General features: G+C 60.8%; 1 protein-coding gene across 1 annotated transcript in view; it reads right to left on the bottom strand.

Annotated features, from left to right (window-relative positions):
- ADAMTS7 (ADAM metallopeptidase with thrombospondin type 1 motif 7) overlaps positions 1-18,052 on the bottom strand; it is a 43,688-nt gene that overhangs the window by 4,007 nt on the left and 21,629 nt on the right. The window contains 16 exon segments of the mRNA XM_075535415.1: positions 485-637; positions 1,745-2,153; positions 2,155-2,540; positions 2,542-3,093; positions 3,298-3,511; positions 3,818-3,944; positions 4,717-4,858; positions 5,123-5,370; positions 6,730-6,850; positions 7,640-7,773; positions 8,034-8,203; positions 9,557-9,702; positions 9,898-9,990; positions 10,446-10,590; positions 16,633-16,776; positions 17,884-18,033. Coding sequence (XP_075391530.1) covers positions 485-637; positions 1,745-2,153; positions 2,155-2,540; positions 2,542-3,093; positions 3,298-3,511; positions 3,818-3,944; positions 4,717-4,858; positions 5,123-5,370; positions 6,730-6,850; positions 7,640-7,773; positions 8,034-8,203; positions 9,557-9,702; positions 9,898-9,990; positions 10,446-10,590; positions 16,633-16,776; positions 17,884-18,033 — 3,334 coding nt within the window.

The following is an 18,052-nucleotide window of genomic DNA, read 5'->3' as shown; positions in this document are numbered from 1 at the left end:
GGCATGTGACCACAGGCCCCTCCCCCCAAAAACCCACACCCTTGTTGCTGTTGTGCTGATTCTGACCCTGGTGGCCCTATAACAGAGCAGAGCTGCTCCTTGGGGGATCCTGGGCCCCCCCACTTTACAGAAGCCGGGCACCAGGCCTGGGTGGCTTCAAACTGCTACCCTTTTGGTCAGTATGAGAGCCAGGGGCACGGCCCAGAGGAGCCCAAGAAGTGACCATGGCTGCCATGGGGGCGAGGGTGAGCAGATGCGACCGCAACCCTTAGGAGGGGGTGCAGGTGCCGAGGATGTGTTGCAGGAGAAGGGGCATTGGGCGGGTCAGACCAGAGAAACAGTGACTCCGGACTCCAAAGAGCGTCAGTGTAAGGCGTGGAGTGTGAGCATGTGCGGTGTGGAGCCCCCTCGGCCCCGGCGTCGCGGCTGCCCATCCCGGGAGCCCTAGGCACACCCACACCCAGCTGCCCGCTGCCACCCCCACCTTGCTCCAGTTGCCTGGGTGCCACGCGGCGCAGGGACGCAGGTGGCAGCGGCGGGCGGGCTGGGGCCGGCCAGCAGGGGCACAGTCTTCTTCCAGGCCAGAGCTGCAGCGCACGGGCCTCCAGACGGCACCTAGGCCGCAGGTGGTGGAGCACTGGTGGGCAGGGAGCAGAGAGGCCTGTTAGGACCAGGCAGACCCTTGCTCTCTCCAGCCCCCTGCAGCCAGACCACCCCACCAAGGTAAGAGGGCCTGGGACAAGACAGGGGCCTCACTTTCCTTATCTGCCAAATGGACTCCTCCACCTGCTTCCGGGGAGACTGAGGATGAAAGGTCAAATCACCCCCACCCTCCAGCAACCAAGTGCCCCTACGTGGCGGGTTACCATACTCAGCGGCTACCCGAAAGACACCTCTGAGAAGTCAGCTGCGGAATGCCCTGTGGGGAGCCCTGTAGGCGCACCCCCCTACCAGCCAGGGCCATGTGAGGACACCTATGTAACTAGAGTGAGCTGCTGATCCCAGCTGGCTCCTGTGGGGAGCCTGGGGTGGAGAGGGACTGAGTGGTACCCAAAAAAGCCAGGCTGAGCCGGAGGTGGGGGTGGGCTGCTGGGGTCAGGCAGTTCACCAGACTTCACAGATATACATGTGAAGCTGTCAGGGTGAGCCCCCCAACCCGGGTGGTGGCGGGCAAGCTGCTGGATGGGCAGAAGAGTGCCTCCGGCCGCCCAGCAATGGGCAAGCTGGCCAGCTAGCCGGGGTGGGGGGTACTCAGATGAGGGGTTGTGAGGTGCTCCTCCTGGTTGCCCTTCTCAGGTGCTTGGGCTCAGAAGCCAGCCTCGGGGCTCCATCAGGATGGAGAGCAGAGGGGCTGCCTGGCCCTTCCCCCTCCCACCACTCAGGTGGACAGTAACCCGGGTCACTCACTGCCATGGCCATGGAGCCGACCCTGACTCAGCAGCCATAGGGCAGGTAGAATGAACGGCTCCGTGGGTTGCCAAGACTAAATCTTCGGGGGAGTAGAAAGCCTCGTCTTTCTCCAGCAGAGCGGCCGATGGCTTTGAACTGCTCATGCCTTGGCAGTTGACACGTAACTCCCAGGCTACCAGCTCCCACTGTTTTCAGGACGTGACTGATCCAGCGTAATGCTTCACCCACTCCCACCCTTTCCCCCACACCCACGCTCCCACCCCACTGGGTACTCTCAGAGGCATCGGACAAGAATGAGGAAACTGAGTCACACCCTGATGCCCCAACCACTTGCCTGGCTCCAGTTCCCCACTTGCCAACTGGCATTCTTGGAGGCTGGCAGGTCCACAGGGGGCCACTGCTCATCGGGATGGGGGTCCAGAGGCCAGGCCGCAGGGGTACTGCTGCTGCTGCTGGTGGGTCTGGCCTGTGCTGGCATGGCCGGCAGCCTGGTGCTCTGGGCCACCTCAGGACCAGGGGTCTCAGGTGGGCCCAAGGGTCTTGGGTTCAACGTAGTCACCCAGGAAGTCCGCTCTAGGCCAGGCCAGGCCATCGGAAGAAAAGTCCCAGGAACTGCCGGTGTCTGTAGCTCCGGTGGGGCCAGTGTTGGGGCTGAAGTGGGGGTGGGAACCCCTAGGTCCAGGGAGCTCAGTGACACAGCGACTGAGGAAGGCGGGAGAAGGGGAGCCACAGTGGTGAGCCCCGTCACTGTCCACCAGCTCCAGGCCACCCTCTGGAGCTGGATCCCAAGCCATGGTCCCTTGTGTCCACCACCCCACCACACTGGGACTGGGAGTGGAGTGGGTGGTGGGAGAGGGCTCAGGGGCCGGTGTGGGATGGAGTCTTGGGGGCAGAGCAGGTGTTCTGGGGCTGAAGGCCTTCTTCTCATCCTCAGAAACCTCATTGGTCCCCTCCCATTTGGGAGGGTGTGGCTGGCTCTGGGATCCTCCCTGCCCAGGAACTTGCTTTGGGGTAACCAGGTGCCAGGGCCAACTGGGGAGCCCAATATCCGGGGCCCCAATGGGGGCATCCTCCTTAGACAAGAAATTGGCCAAGGAGCTTCTGGGGGCCAGCTCTGAGGGCGGGGGGCAGAGAGGAGCCTGCCTGGCTGGGTCGTGGGGCAGGGGACCAGCTGCCCCATCTTCCCTCCTCCTCGGGCCCAGGAGGCTCGTTGGCAGAAATGGGGGTGCTCCCAGCAAGCTCGGCAGGACTGCTCAGGGGTGGGCACTCACCTGGGTCTGCCAGGGCTGGGTCCTGCTCTTCAGGGAGCCCATCTGACAGGTCCTCGTGGAAGTTAATGAAGTTGTAGTCATAGTAGAAGTCATCAACAAACACGGGCCCTGCAGAGACCAGCTCCCGGCTGTCCTCCTCAATGGCATTGGACAGGGGGCTCCGCTCGGGGGGGAGGGGGGACACAGGGTGGAGCGTCATATGCATGGGGTCTAAGTCCACCTCACTGAAGATCTCATTGGAGGCGCCACTGCCCGATCCTTCCAGGCTCAGCATGTCCACGAGTGGAGGGCAGGATGGCAGCGAGCAGACTGCCTCACGTGGTGGCCTCTGGGCCTCCTCACAGGGCACCTCAGTGTCACTGATGCAGAGGACAATTCGGTGGCGAGTGCCCACCCCACAGGTCACCGGGCACTGCAGGGGAGGCCAGGGTACAGGGCTAAGGCACGGTGAGTAGCCTGCCCAGGCCCAAAGGACAGAGGCCGCAGGCAGCATCTGTTAGCCATGTCAGCTTGGACCCTGGCTTGCTGCTGGGACTGTGGCCTCTGGGTCCCCAGGTCTCCCTCCCTCGGTAAGGCCTCCCTGGGGGTCCAGAGAGAGTGGAGCAGGAGCACTCACCTGAGACCAGTTCCCCACGGCCCAGGTGGCAGGGCAGACAACATTCTGGTTGCAGGTCATCTCGCTGGGGGGCGGCGAGAGGTGTGCGCAGGCCTGTGGCTCCAGGGCGATCTGCTCGTCCAGCGCCACGCTACGGATGCACAGCACCGTCCGCAGGGAGCGGCCCCTGGGCCCGCAGGAGTGGGAGCATGGCTGCCACTCACCTACCCACCACCTGAGGGCACAAGCAGGCACATCAGCATAGGCTCAAGCAGTCTCCCAAGCTGGGGTTTGGGCGGTCAGGCCTGAGTCTGGATGGTTGACTCTCCAGGGCCCCAAGCCCAGGTCAGCGGCCTGCTCCTGGAAACCTGGCAGCATGGCGCAGTCCCCTTTGCCAAGGAGGCCTGGGTTCAAATCCTGCCACCTTGGCAGAGAGGCCCAGAGCCCACCTGTCTCTCCTCTGATGTGGAGGGGCAGCAGGAGGGGGTGGGAAGAAGGAGGAGGGGGCAGGGGGCAGGGGTAGGGACCAAGCGCAGCTCACCGAGCCGGACACAGGTTCTCATTACACCTCCTCTGGCGGTCATCGGGGCGGTCCAGGGGGTCACAGTGTTCCTCATCCACAAGCCCGGCGAGCCGCTCAATGCAGTGCACGCTCTGCCTCTGTATGCCTTGGGGGGCGGGGTTGTGCTCAGAGGATTCCCTCTGGGTCTGGCACCCAGGAGGCCCCTGCTTAAGCCAACCCACTCTGCCACTTGGCCATACTCAGGGACCTTCCCAGAACCCAAACCTATACCCAATCCCTACCGTAAGTCAACCCTGGCTCACAGTGACCCTACAGGGCAGGGTGGGAGGTGGCCATAAATCTGTGTGTGTGTGTGTGTGTGTGTGTGTGTGTGTGTGTGTGTGAGAGAGAGAGAGAGAGAGAGAGACTGCCATCTCTCTCCTTGTGGGGTGGCTGGTGCCCAAAGCACCCCAGGACCTTTCTTCCCCCAGACAGGGAGGCTCCAATGTCTCTGCTCAGATTCCTGACACTGAGATCTCTGGACTCTGAGGGTCACAGACAGGGAGACTGGGGACAGCAGGGGGGCGGAGTGGGAAGACTAATCAAAAGAGCAGCAAACCCCACTGCTGGGGGCACTGCAACCCACCGTGACCCGACAGCCCAGAGTGGAACTGCCCCAAAAGGCTTCCAAACAGGGGGCAGGGAGGGGAAGGCGGGGGCTGTGGCACACCCCACAGCCATTCTCTGCTTGACCTGCCAGCTCCTCCTGCCTCCCAGTGGCCACGGCAGACAGGGGCTCTTGCAATCTCACTGACCAAGGGGAAACAGGCTCAAAGAAAAAAGTCCTGGAGCTTGTGGTGACCCGGAAAACAAGCAGTGAGCTGGGGGTGGGGGTGTGTGTGCAGAGACAGGGGGTGCAGCGCCCACCCCCTCCTCACCTGTTCCGCAGGTGACTGTGCACTTGCCCCAGGGCCCGTAGTGCCAGGAAAATTCAGGGATCAGGGTGTGGCCAGGGTCATCGGCCTCCCTGTGGATGGTGTACTGGTAGTGCACGCCAGGGTTACTCTCCTGGAACAGGAGCTGGGAGGCGGGGGGTGGGGGGAACCCGTGAGTTCCAGTTGTGTGCCCCCTCTGCCTGGGACACCCCCCCCCTCCCAGGATAACCACATGAAAGGAGAGGACACCAGCAACCACCCCTGAATGGGGGCTACACTTTAGGGATAATTTATTGGTGGGGAAACCGAGGTAGGGGCCTCCACAGTAGCTGCGGGGCTTACACCTTGCCTTGGGGGTCCCAGAAAGCCATCTCCAAGTCCCCTGGCCCAGGCCCCAGGAGGCAGGCACCTGGATCCACACGGGCTCGGCAGTGGGGCCTGGAGACGTGAGATTCTCCAAGTTGCCCTTGCGCGCGTACGTGAAGGTAGTGCCCGCCACCTTGTAGTCCCCGTCCGACTGGATGAGCCAGCCACCATTGAGGAAGTACTTGTCCGGGTCCTCCTCGCTCCGCAGGGCCAAGAAGTTGGATGACTCGGCCAGCTCCTTAATGTGGATCTCACGTGCCCCGGCTGGGATCAGCCCCACATCCACATACCCTGTGGGGAGGGAGTTGTGCAGAGGTCTCAGGGGTGGGGGCTGGCCCCAGCATCTCCCTACACCTACCCAGGCCCCTGGCAGTTCATGGCCAAGACTCCACGAACAGCTTCAGACATTGCGTTCTCCCCAAAAGCACGTCTGTGCGAAGTCATCCACACTCAAGTCAAACTCCCTGCTGCCCACCCATTTCCCACTTCAGGTGGGGCTCCCGCGACAGCAGTGGTTCTCAGCCTGTGGGTCGTGACCCCTTTGGGGGGTGGAACGACCCTTTCACAGGAGCCTCCTGATCCATAACAGTAGCAAAATTACAGTTATGAAGTAGCAACAAAAATAATTTTATGATCAGGGGTCCCCACAACATGAGGAACTGTATGAAAGGGTCGTGGCATTAGGAAGGTTGAGAACCATTGCTTTATGGGAAAAGAAAGCCTCGTCTTTCTACGGAAGAGTGGCTGGTGGTTTTGAACTGCTGACCTTGAGGCTAACAACCAAGCAAGTAGTCCACTAGGCTACCAGGGCTCAGAAAAGTTCCTCAAATCCTGCCCCAGAGACCTATGTTCCAGTGTGGCCTTCCTCCAACACCAAGCACCTGGGGATGGTCTCCCCACTCCCATGGCCCACTTTTCTGTCCTTTCTCCCAGGGAGTGGTCTGGACACTTTCTGTAGGTTAATTCCAGTGTCACCCAGGTCCTATGTCACCCGGGGGAAAGATGGGCAGGCTGAGGGGAAGCAAGTGCCCCGCATCTAGTCGACACAGGCCCCAGACTGTCCTAACTGCAACTCTGAGATGAAGTCTAAGCTTCTTGGCCTGGCATGCCAGCCCCCACCCCAGGAGCCCACTCTACCTGCCTCCAAGTTTAGTCTCTTAGGTAGACTCCTCCCTTTACAATTCACCTCAACTTCTGCCTCCTCCAGGAAGCCTCCTGATCGCCCAGCCCCCCTGGACCTCTCTCCACTGCATTTGCCACGGAGGTTCCCTGTTCTGTCACCCCATCGGACTGTAAGCTCATCACCTCTGTCCCCATCACCTACCACGGGCACAGCACAGACCCCAAGACAAGGCAAGTGGAGCTGGGTGGAGGCGGTGTCTCTGAAGCACTCTAAGGAGCAGTACCCCCACTGAAAAGGGTCGGGGACCACCCACAAGCCAGACTGGCCCAATCTGGGTCCCTGGGGCAGAAGGGCTCCGATAAGGGCAGGACTTGGCACCTGGGTGTTGGGAACCTCCCACCTGCAGGAGGCCTGGACCAGGAAGTAAGGCTGACCTTCTGCCCATCACTAGCCTGGGTGAAAGGGTTTAATGGACAGGGTCCAGAGCCCGCGCACGCAAGCACGCACACAGCGGCCGATCGCCCTACCCAGACCCTCCGCCTTCTGGAAGGTCTTGCTCACGGTGTGGCAGGTGGAGCCGTTGCCCTGGCACATGCCGCAGCGGTCCTCCGTGGCGCCAGAGTCGATCTCGAAGTCACAGCCCACGTTCTGTAACATATGACCATCGGATAGGAGGACCCTCGGATAGGGCCGTCAGCTCACTCCTGGCCCAGTCCCCGCACCTGCCGGGGCGGTGGGCCCTGACCCACCACTGTCACGCTGTCTGAGCCCAGACAGCAGTTCAGCCCGTGCCTCCCAGGTGTGTAGGGAGGCCACCAGGGCCCAGGAGATGGGGAACGGCTCCTAAAGGTTGCGGTGGGCAGGGGAACTGGCACACCGTGGACAATCTCTCACCCAGCGGGTTCCTGGGTTCTCCAGAAGCCGAATTCCGTGCCCAAGGCTAACTGATGGAAACCAGGAGCTACGCCAGTTGCCATGAGTTGATCTCAACTCTAAGCCCTTGGTAGGGACAGAGCTCAACTGGCCCACGGCGTTTCCACGGCCATCATCCTCTGGGAAGCCGCCGACCTCAGCCTTCTCCCCCGGGGTGCGGGGGGAGTAAAAGGGTGAGTACTGTGTCTGGAGGGCTCCATGCGCGACATGGAAGCAAGGACAGAAAGGAGGGTGTTCCCTCTGCACGGGGCTCCCCGCCTTGGCCTCTGGCCGAGGTGTGTGCAGGGTCTGACCCTTTTGTATAAAGAGGATGCTGCTGTCTGGGGACGCAGACGGGGGAGGGGTTTCAGGGCCTGAAAAGAGAAGTCATCAAGCCACTGGTAGGGGCTAGGGACCCGACAGGATGGTACAGCCTGGGGGTCCAGAAAGGGACCAAGAGCAGGACCTAGTGGTGTCGGAGGAGTGGGCGACAGGGCTAGGAGATCCTCGTCCTGTCAGGCACACCTTGCAGATGCCATTGATGCACAGGTCCCGGCTGCCCTGGTCCTGGTAGCAGGGGGTGCCATCAATCACAGCGTCACGCATCTTTTCCATGAAGTGCTCGCTCAAGGGCTGGCAGTGCAGCTCGCAAGGGCTCACTGGGAGGCCCAAGGGAAGGAGCCATCAGGGACAACCAAGGACGGGCACCAGGGCGGCCCGACCACAACACGCAGCAACAGCGGGCTCCCGCTGGGCTGGTACCACCCCTCGAGGCTGCAGGCAGGGGAGCTAGAAGGGCCAGGGCAGCCCCAGGGCCCAGTGGAGACCCACCCAGGGTTGCGTCACTGGGTGACCCTGCACCCACAAAACCCCCCACCAACTCGAGCCACCAGGCCTCCCCATCGGTGACAGGACTCACCATTAGAGAACACGGGCACCCAGGTGTGCAGCCGGCCCTTGTAGGGGATAGAGTCAAATTGGCTGCACTGCACCTGGCGGAAGGAGGGGTGGCCGGGCGGACAGGCCTGCAGGTTGCACAGGCGGGTGCGCTTCCACAGGCCCACGCAGTATCTGCCCTTGTACTTGGGCCTGTGGGAGAGTGGGCAGGGTCAGCGTGAGCACGTGTCCACTGTCCACCCGCATCGGCAGGTGCAGGCCCTCAGAGTGAGAAGCCTCCGCCTGTACCCCTCACAGATTCTCCACCCCCACCTTGGCTCCCATCCATCTCCCCTCTTGGGCTGCCCACCTCCCTTCTCATGGGGGCCCACAGGAAGTAGTGGCTGGAAGCCCGGGCTCCACGCTCCACCTGCTGTGTGACTTTGTGCAAGCCTGCAACCCTCTCTGGTCCTCCGTTTCCACATCTATAAAATGGACTGAGGCTGCCTGTGCAGAGGGCGACTGGGAAGCTAGAACAAGCTGCGGATGTGGCCAGCGTCCACCTACCTCTGGGTCAGTGGGGTAGTCCCCACCTCAGCTCACACCCACAGGCTGGGAGCCAGCAGGGGGAGAGGTTCAAAGGCCCTAGAATCGGCAGGATGTGAATCCTGTGCCCACCAGGGGCAGCTCGGCCCAGATGAGCTCTTCCAAAGGTGCAGACAGCCCCAGCCTGTGGACTGCCGGCCTCTGCATTTCACACAGAGACCCTAACGCCCAGAGAGGCACAGTCATTGGCCCCGGGTCACACAGCCCGCTCTCAGGGCTACCCAGGCCCATCCCAGGCCCACGTTGTACCTCTGATGCTGCTAAGCAGCAACGATTCTCCTTATAACTCATCTGTATTTAAATAACAATTTTTACTAGATATAACCATCTATGTTGCTTTTTAAAAAAGTGGTACCTTTAAAATAAAAAATCATATTGGCCCTAAAAAAATTCTTTCACATGTTATCAGGAGCTATTAAGATGTAACTTTGGAGCTTTCTAATGTTTTAATTGTAAATATATATATATATATATATATATATATATATATATATATATATATATACATAACGTGTGCCCATTCAACGCTGTTTAACTGATGATGTTCATCAGGCTGCGCCGGCATCAAGCACGCCCACCAACACACACACACACACACACACACACACACCTACCTCAGCTCCCCCAACCCCTGATAAACGCTAGCCAGCCTGGGCCTCAAGCAGCGACAATTTGTGGAGGCCTCTCCTCACCCTGATCCCTGGGGTAGGTGCTGCCGGGCTACCATGCAGAGAAGGCTTTTGCCACAGGGTGGAATGGGGATCTGAACTCTGATAGCCTAAGGCCCAGGGACTAACCTCTTAACCACTGGCCCTCTCGGGCGCCCGAGGTCCGGCTTTGTGGTTTGGCCTGGGCTCATCCCGCTAATCTCTCGGTCCTGGAGTCAGGAGATGCCCTGGGGGCTGGGACAGAGGGCCGGAGACTGCCCTGCCCCTGGGAGGTGCCCCAGCCCGCACTTACACAGGCTGCGTGCACTGTCTCTGGGAGCTCTGCACACCCACGCCGCAGCTCCGGGAGCAGAGGGACCAGGCACTCCAGCCTGACCAGCCGCCATCCACGGCCTCGGGCTGGAAGTCCATGGGAACACACTCTCCATTGAGACACCACTGCGGAGACAAGGGGTGCGGCCCGGGCCCAAAACTATCAGGTAGGCCAGGAGGCCAGAAAAGGAAGGATCAGAGGGGTGGGGGGGGGCAGTCACCAGCACCCGAAGCCATAGGCCTATGGTGGAGCTGAGCAGGTTAGGAAGAGGTCCCCATGGGGGCTCGCTTGGTTCGTCTGCGGCTGAGCACATCCCCTACCTTGTTGTCCCCACACTTGGTGCCGTCCACGGCTGCGTCCAGCTTGGAGTGGCAGGTCTGTCCCACAGTGCACCAGAGAGTGTGGCACACACTCTGGGAGAAGGAGGAGGAGGAGGGGTCTCACTGTCTGCAGAATTGTCACCCCTGCTCTTCCGTGTCCCTCCCACAGCGACCCCTTTGCTTTTTATTGGGTGGTGCTGTGGGATCCGGAGGCTGGGTGTGCTGCCCGGAGCCATGGCCACAGCTGATGTGCAAGGGCTCCAGCCCAAGCCCATTTGAACGGAGAGACATCCACCAAGCGGTGGGGCCTCTGCCTGTCCGTGCCCACCAGTGCAGGCATCTGTCCCCAGGACCCCCAGGGAGGTTTTAGCTCCACTCTGGGAAGGTGGAAGGGCTTGCCCAAAGCCCCAGCATTCACTCGGTATCTCCCAGCATCACGTGGAGGCTGGGGGCAGGGCTGGGCAGGGTCCCTTCAAGGCCAGCCCCTGAGTCTTTCTGCCCGCTGGGCCCTGAGTACACCCCCCACCCCCGCACAAGCCCTGACTCACATCCATGTCGGAACAGAAGGAGGAGGTGTCCCCGTACTGCAGGCGGCACTGGTGGCTGACGTCATAGAGGACACCGGGCAGCACCATGGGGAAGGACAGGATGTTACGGGAGGGCAGGTCATCCAGGCACAGGCCCCACCCTCGGCTGCAGAGACAGGGCAGGAGGACAGGGTGAGGGGCCCACCCAGGAGAGCGCATGAGCTGTCCTTAGACACGGGGCCCTGGGGCAGCGGTCTTGCCTCTGGCCTGGGTCACACAGGAGGGAGGCGTGGTGCTTCAGGACTTGGGGAGCCCAGGCTGTGTCCACTCACTGGCCCAGCCTCAGTGGAAGGCCCCACCGCCCCACCCACCCAGTGACAGCCCTGGCCTGAAGAACTTGACCCTAACATCTGTTCAAAAGCATGGCCGTGAGGTCTCACAGGGAGAAAGTGGGTCACCAGTGCCCCCCTCGGCTTGGGGCCCCAGGGCCTGGACCCCGGGGCAGCACTGGCTGTCAGGAGCTTCCTCAGGCAGTGGAGCGGGTGCCCGCACAACACCTGAAGCCCACACCTCGCCTGGAGACCAGTCTGAGGCGCCTCTTCTGACCCAGGGTATGGAGGAGGGTGGGGGCAAGGACAGTTGAGGCTCCACCTGCCTCGAGTCCACACCAACAGCTCTGAGGCAACTCTCAGCCCTCCCCCCTTCCTGGCTGGGCCCCAGGTTCTGTGGGCCTTCAGCTAAGGGACAAGGGGAACCAGCATCCATGGAGCCCGTCCTGTGGGTGAGCGGCAAGTTGTGGGGGAGGAGGCGCCCTCACAGGCCCTTGCTGCCCCAGCTGTGCGCGCTGTGTGACCGATGGAGCCCAGGCTGCAAAGGTATAAATAGCAGTCTGCTGGAGAGTCACAGAGGCAGCTGGCCCTTCCTTCCTTGGGCCGGCTCCCTGCCAGGCCCGACTCGCTGCTGACAGCACCCGGATCCCCAAGCCCATCGGCCCTTCCCCTCGGAGCCCCTCCTTGCTCTAATTATAGCTGGCCTGGGCGGCCCTTGTGGGTCAGAGGCGGCAGCGGGTGACCCAGGGGGCAGCCTCACCATCATCCATGGGCAAGCAAGCAGGTCGCCAAGAGCTGCAACCACATGGGGGTGGGGGGGCACATGTGAAGACCCTCCCCCCCCCACATACACACTGGGTTCCGATAGCCAAGTCTCTGATGGTGGAGGCTCCCTGCCCCTCCCACACAATCTGCCTGCCTCTCTCCCTACAAGAAACCCTTAGGCAGAGCACCCCCTGAGCCCCATCCCAGCAGGTCCCCACCTGCCTGCTGCCATGGAGCTAATGGCTACACACAGTGGCCCGACAGGGCCGAGCTGCTCCTTTGGACTTCGGAGACGGTAGATCTTTAACAGCGGCTCCCAGAAAGCCCCGTCATTCTCCCTCAAGCAGGTTTGGGCACTCCAGGGTTCGTGAACATCCCTCAGGCCAAGCCTCTTGGACTGGGAATGCCCACGGCTCTGGCCATGACCCTGTGGAGGCGTCTGCTGGCTTTGACCACCCGGCACTGTCCACTGAGAACGACCTCCTCCCCCAGGACGCTCCCTAGTGGCCCTCAGGTGGCAGCTCCTTGGTGCCTTCGCAGAGACGAGGTCCTTGGGAGTGCCCCCTGACCCCGGGCTGAGGCCAACCTCCCTGGTGTCCCCCCGTGAGGGCTGAGGGGCAGGAGGGGAGGCTCCGTCTGTCTTGGTCGCCCAGTCCCTTCCGCGCAGGGCCTGCTGTGGGCTGGGGCCCGAGCTCAACACGGAGCTGGGTCTCCGTCGTGTCTGGCTGTGCATGGCCTGATCAAGATCTGACGGAAAGGCTCCAGGGAGGCCACACGGGATGGTCTGTGAGGGGCGGACCCCATGTAAGGCGCTTTTGTCCCCTACAAGTCTCAGCATTCTGCCACCGACCCTGCCCGGGAGGAGCCTGTCTTCCTGTTCCAAGTCCAGCTCCGGAATGATCCCTGGGGGCTTCCCGCTGGCCTGGCACCACTCAGTCTCCGCTGGCTTCCCCTACACCTGGTCGCCCCGCTGCCTGAGCCCAGGACAGCGCACTCTGAGGGATGCATGTGCCGGGCTGACCGGGGACAGGTGACATCCTCCTCTCTCCCAAGCAGCCCCCTCCCACACGATGGAGAGGGAGGTCCACAGCTCTGTCTTGGGCGAGCCCACTGTCCTTCTCGATGCCAAGGCTCTGGCCCTCGGCCTCGCCTCCCACTCTCACCCAGGCTCTGAGCCAAGCCCATCAGGCATTCCAGCAGCCGGGTGAGGACAGAGCCTCATCTGTCTGTCTGTCCGGGAGCCCGGGTGGTGGGTGGCACCCTGCTGGTGGCCGCTGGGGAGCTGGCACAGGGAACCAGCCCCGAGGGTGCTGTGGGAGAAGTCACTGCTCTAACTCTCCGGCCGCTCTCTGTGCCTCTCTGAGGGAGGGGACACGCCCTAGGGACTCTTTTTCAATCCCCCCCCCGCCCCCCGCGCACGGCCAGCTCCCTGGGTCAGGTCCATGTCACACAAGCCTTGTCACTTAGTCTCCAACTCAAAGCCAATAGTCAATGCCACCAGTCGATTCCGATTCCCGAGACCCTGGAGCCAGGGTTTCTGAGGATTCGTCGATCTTGACGCGAACGCAGAAGCCTCCTCTTTCCTCCCCGGAGCCGCGGGGGGGCTCTGCACCACCGACCTCGTGGTTGCAGCGCAACCTTGGCCTGACAGCGCCCCAGGGCTGCCATCGCTCGGCACTAGGGCCAAAACGCAAGCTCGCTGCCGTTGAGTGGATTCTGGCTCCTAGAGAGACCTTCTAGGACAGGGTAGAGCTGCGACGGGGGGGCTCTGAGGCGGACATCTTTACGGGAGCAGCAAACTCATCTTTCTTCCACCGACGGCTGGTAGATTCCAACTGCCAGCCTGGGGGCCACTGCCCAGTACCTACCCGGCAACTCACCCGGTCTCCTATCGTGGCAGCAGGGGCACTAGACAGAATCGTTACGATGTGCGTGGCACGCTGACCCGGTAATAGGCTCTGTGCCATGTAGGTCACACATTTTCTCCTGCAAGCCCACTGGACAGTGCCATCCCTCCCACTGCTTCCTGAGGTGTAAGGAGTGGGTCAACTCGTCCGGTCTACACAGGTAGAAGCCTGGGCCAGAGGCCAGGTTCTTCACCACATTCCATGCTTCCTCCTTCCAACCTACCCCCACCCAGAAATCCCTCTTCTAGAAACCAGAACCCTTATAGCCCAAGTGGAGCTGGCCGTGTCCCTGCTGAAGCCCCACACTGAGTCCATGACTAGAAAGCCAGGACACCCAGCGCACACATTTTTATCTCCGCTCCCTCCCCAGGCCCCACCAGGATGTCAGTCATGAGGGCAAAGAGCAAGGGGGAGGGGACGATGGCAGCTAAAAGGGGCTAGAAAGCACATGGTACAGCAAAGAAGGCTGAGCCCCGGTCCCTGTGGGGGAAACCAACCCAAAGCAGACCTCGGGCCAGGGTTAGGAATCAGGGTGCCTAAGGGCTTTGTGGGTAACCGATTGAGTTGAAGACAAATGTGTTACGGAAAGTCTGTTGATCAGACCCTGAATCTCCCTCCCCAGCTCTCCGTGGCCAGGTGACACACAGTGCCCTACATGGAGAGGGGACATGAAGGGTCCTACCTGAGAGAGCAGGCACAGTGGAGGCTCGGAGGTGGAGGGGTCTGCAAAGGGGAGGGACACAGTGACCACATGTGTGGCAAAGTCCCTGCCCTGGTGGGAGGATGGAATGCTATCTCCAGGCTTACATTCTTCTGGGAAAGGACTAGATGATTCCTTAGCAGGAAACAAAATCATCAGGAAAAAAAGGGAGGGTGGGAAGACCTCAGTCCCTGGTGTTTAAAGTTCTCCCAAAGAAACAGCCCCGCCTGACCCAGCCCCTCAGCAGTGACTCAGAGAAGACCTGCCCAGGTCCATGTACTTGCCAAGTGTCCCCTCAACGCCTCCTTCCAGGTATGAAATGCACACTCGTTAAAAAGCCTGCACCCTGAAAGAGATTCTTAAAAACCTCCATGGAAGAGAAAGATATGATCGAGAAAGAAAATAAAACCAAGGGATGAGCCACTGTACCCATGAAACAAACGGAAATTGAGGAAGCACTTCCGGCCAGACCCACAGCCACCAACTCGATGCCAGCCCAGAGCGGCCCTACAAGGGTCTCCCACGGATCGGTTGGCAGAGTGAAACCACTGGCCTTGCAGTTCACAGGGCCCGCTGACCCCACAGCACCGCCAGGCTCCGTAAAGAGTCCTTAGAGACCGAGGAAGTTGAAGAATCTAGGCGCACAGCGGGGGGAAGTTCTGATTTAATGGACTGCTATAAGCTGAAGATAAGGGTGTCTCTGAGACCACGGAGCCGAGCGAAGGGTTAAAAGCAAAGAAATGAAAGGACAGCTGAGTTCCAAGGACCCGAAGAGGGGAAACCGGAGGGCAAATGACCAATTCAACAGTGCCAGGACTGTGCGACACCTGGGGATCATGGGTTTCTAAATGTTAAAAGTCCCCCGTACCCAAGAGAATGTACAAAAGCAGACCGCGGTACACAATGGCAAACTTTCAAAGACAGAGCCTTCGAGAAGCTCCGAGGTTTTTGTTAAGGCCACACACAAGGGCTTAGGGATCACAATGATAAGACACACTCAGCGGCCACATCGGAAGCTAAAGGGCAGAGCGACTTCTCCAAGAGACGTGAAATCAAAGGGGCGCTTTCAGACACGCAAACCTTTTTCTTCCACACAGTCTTTCTGAGACAGCGACTTCAAGATGCGCTCCATCCAAAATGGGAGTACCCACCCTCGCCTGCCTTAAAATCAAAATAGTCACACAGGAGCCAGAAACAGCAAGGCCCTGCACACCAATGTTGGTGCAGGTCTAGAAAGCACCCCCTCCAGAGGAGCGGCAGTACAGAGCGAAGCTGGGGTGAAGGCGTGTCCAGGGGCCCAAATAGGAGCCTTATGTTAGGTTATCTGCTAGGAATTACGTTCTGGAAAAGTGATCATGAGACACTGTGGAGAACGGTTTACGGCGATGGGTAACTTGGTCTGAGAGGCAAAGAAAACATTGTCCTTAAGAAGGTTCGTCTATTACACGCTTGGTTCCACCGACCGTAAAGCGGCCTTCCGATTGTGATCATGCAAACACCAACCATGGGCCAGCTGCAGATGTTAACACCAGACTGTGGCGTGACGACCTGGTGGTGCCGGGGTTACACACTGGACTGCTAACCACAGGTCAGCAGCCCGAACCCACCAGCCACCCCTCGAAAGACAGTTGAGCCTGGCTGGTCCCACACAGACGTACAGCCCGGGAGCCCACAGAGGGGTGTCCTCACGTCCACTTCAACTCACAGCGAGCCCACGTGCCACAGAGAACTGACACAGAGGGTGGGCGAAGCTGCCCTCTTTGGCATCCTGGGTCTTGACTTGGGCTGCCAACGGCACCATCGGTGGTTCAAAACTACCGGTCCCTGCTCCCGTCAAGAGCTACCGTCTCAGAAACACGCAGGGCTGGTCTACCCTGGCCTACAGGGCCACTCCGAGTCGGGACTGACTTGGGGCACCCAGTTTTTTGAGGGCCTTTCTGAAGCTGTTTGCTAGGTCGTCCTTCTCCCACAGAGCCCCTGCAGGAGGAGGAGCTGCCAGCCTGTGGTACAGCCGAGCGCGTCATCGCTGTGCTACCAGGTCCCCATTTGCTTTCTGTTCTCCACCGACTCCCTGCCACTGTGCGCATTCCGACTCACGAAGACCCCATAGGGCAGGTGGAATTGCCCCCCGGGGCTTCCAAGACTCTCACCATTTACACGAACTGAAAGCCCCGTCTTTTGCCTCCAAAGCAGCAGGCAGTTTTGAACTGCTAACTCTCCTGTCAGCAGCCCAGCGTGTAGCACTTGCCTTTTCCTTGGGCCCCGCAGTCCTGCGCCTCCTCCAGGGGCAGTCCACGCCTCTCCCCACTTGCTGCCCCCCACCTCCCTCCCGCCCCTGACACTGCTCCCTTCATGGCTGCAGGCTCCTCTCCCAGGGCACCATGGCCGCTCTGTGCTCATGGGGGGCTCCAGCCCCTACCTGTACCGGCCGCCCTGGCACTGCAAAATGTCACCGCCCCTGACGCCAGGGATAGGGCCTGGGTCCCGGGCCCTGAGGGGGAACTTACTCGAGGAACCTGGTTAAGTACCGGCGGCTGCAGGGGGACCAGGTGAGGGGGCTGGCGTTGTACAGGAGCTGTGGAGACATCATGAAAGGCCGATTCCCAAAGGGCTCACACTCATTGCCGTTGCCGTCATGCTGAATGCCCAAACTGCGTGAGACACAGGCCCCAGGGGCGGGTGAGCGGGTGGGAGCCTGCCAGCCTGCCCCCATCCCAGAGGCCCCACTGTCCTGGCTCACGAGGCTGGCCTGGCCACCCAAGGCATACGGCACCTTGGCCGGGTGATATCCCTCTGAGAGCAGGATCCCTCCTGCTTCCGTGGGTGTGGGTGCTGGGCTTCTGCCCGCCTGGACTGGTGATGGCCAGCAGGGTGGCTTCCCCTCCTGGCCTGGAAACCTTAGGAGCACCCCACCATACTCAGTCTTGACTCCAAGACCGTACGTGAGCTAAGCGATGGGGGTCTCCAGAGACCACCCTCTAGGCGCCAGGCGTGTCACTGGCTAGACACTGGCACAATCACTAGCCTGCTGAGTCCTCAGCCTGCCTCGTGAGGCATTACTACGGTCCCAGAGAGGCCCAGAGAGGCTAAGGGACTCCCAGGGGACACAGCCAGGAAATAACAGGATCGGGCAGAAGGCGCATCCCACCACTGGGCAGCCTTGTGGCTGTGACCTCGGGGTCCCAGTGCCTGGGTACATGACCCTGACCCCTCTGGTTCATGTGAACATGCCACATTCACCAGCTGCACAGGAGAGCCTGTCAGCTGCCCGGGGAACAGAAGGTGAGGGCAGGGGCCACACCTAGACATGAGCACCTCAGAAGGCAACAGCCTTGGATATCAACGAATCCAACCCCCTCAATCCATAGGGAGCACAGAGGCCCAGAGAGGGCACGACATTTGCCCAGGGCACATAGCAGGGAGATTAGGCCACACGGGACCAAGAGTTTAAAATGCCAGCATGGTGGGTGAGGGGAATAGCCATCAAGGAATCATGGTGACTTTATGGCTCAGCCCAAGCCTGCTTCAAGTCTGGCTTGAGCCAGGCCAGCCTAGAGGCACCCAGGGGTGCCTCTCCCCTGTTCACCAGGGAAGGAGCTCTCGCCATGGGGACAGGGGTAAGGGAGGGACAGCACATGGCAGGTCCAATGGGGGCGTCCTCGCTCTCCCAGGCACCTCTCTGTCTCCGGAATCTGTAACCCCCAGGTGAGGAAGGTGAAGTTGAGCTCTTAGGGTGGCAGTGGGGGTGAGTGGGGTACCTGTGCCCGAGCTCATGGGCCACGGTGTAGGCCAGGGGCAGGCCAGTGTCCTCGTTGATGCTGCAGCTGCGGTGGGGATTGCACATGCCCGACACGTGGGACAGGCCCACGGTCTCGCAGGGCTGGTTCATGGCTGAGCACAGGTCCTTCCTGCGCACAGAGACATGTG

The sequence above is a fragment of the Tenrec ecaudatus genome, chromosome 17 (genome assembly GCF_050624435.1).
Source record: "Tenrec ecaudatus isolate mTenEca1 chromosome 17, mTenEca1.hap1, whole genome shotgun sequence".
Taxonomy (NCBI): Eukaryota; Metazoa; Chordata; class Mammalia; order Afrosoricida; family Tenrecidae; genus Tenrec; species Tenrec ecaudatus.
Note: the sequence above shows the minus strand (reverse complement) of the source record. Positions and strands in the feature narration are given on the sequence as shown.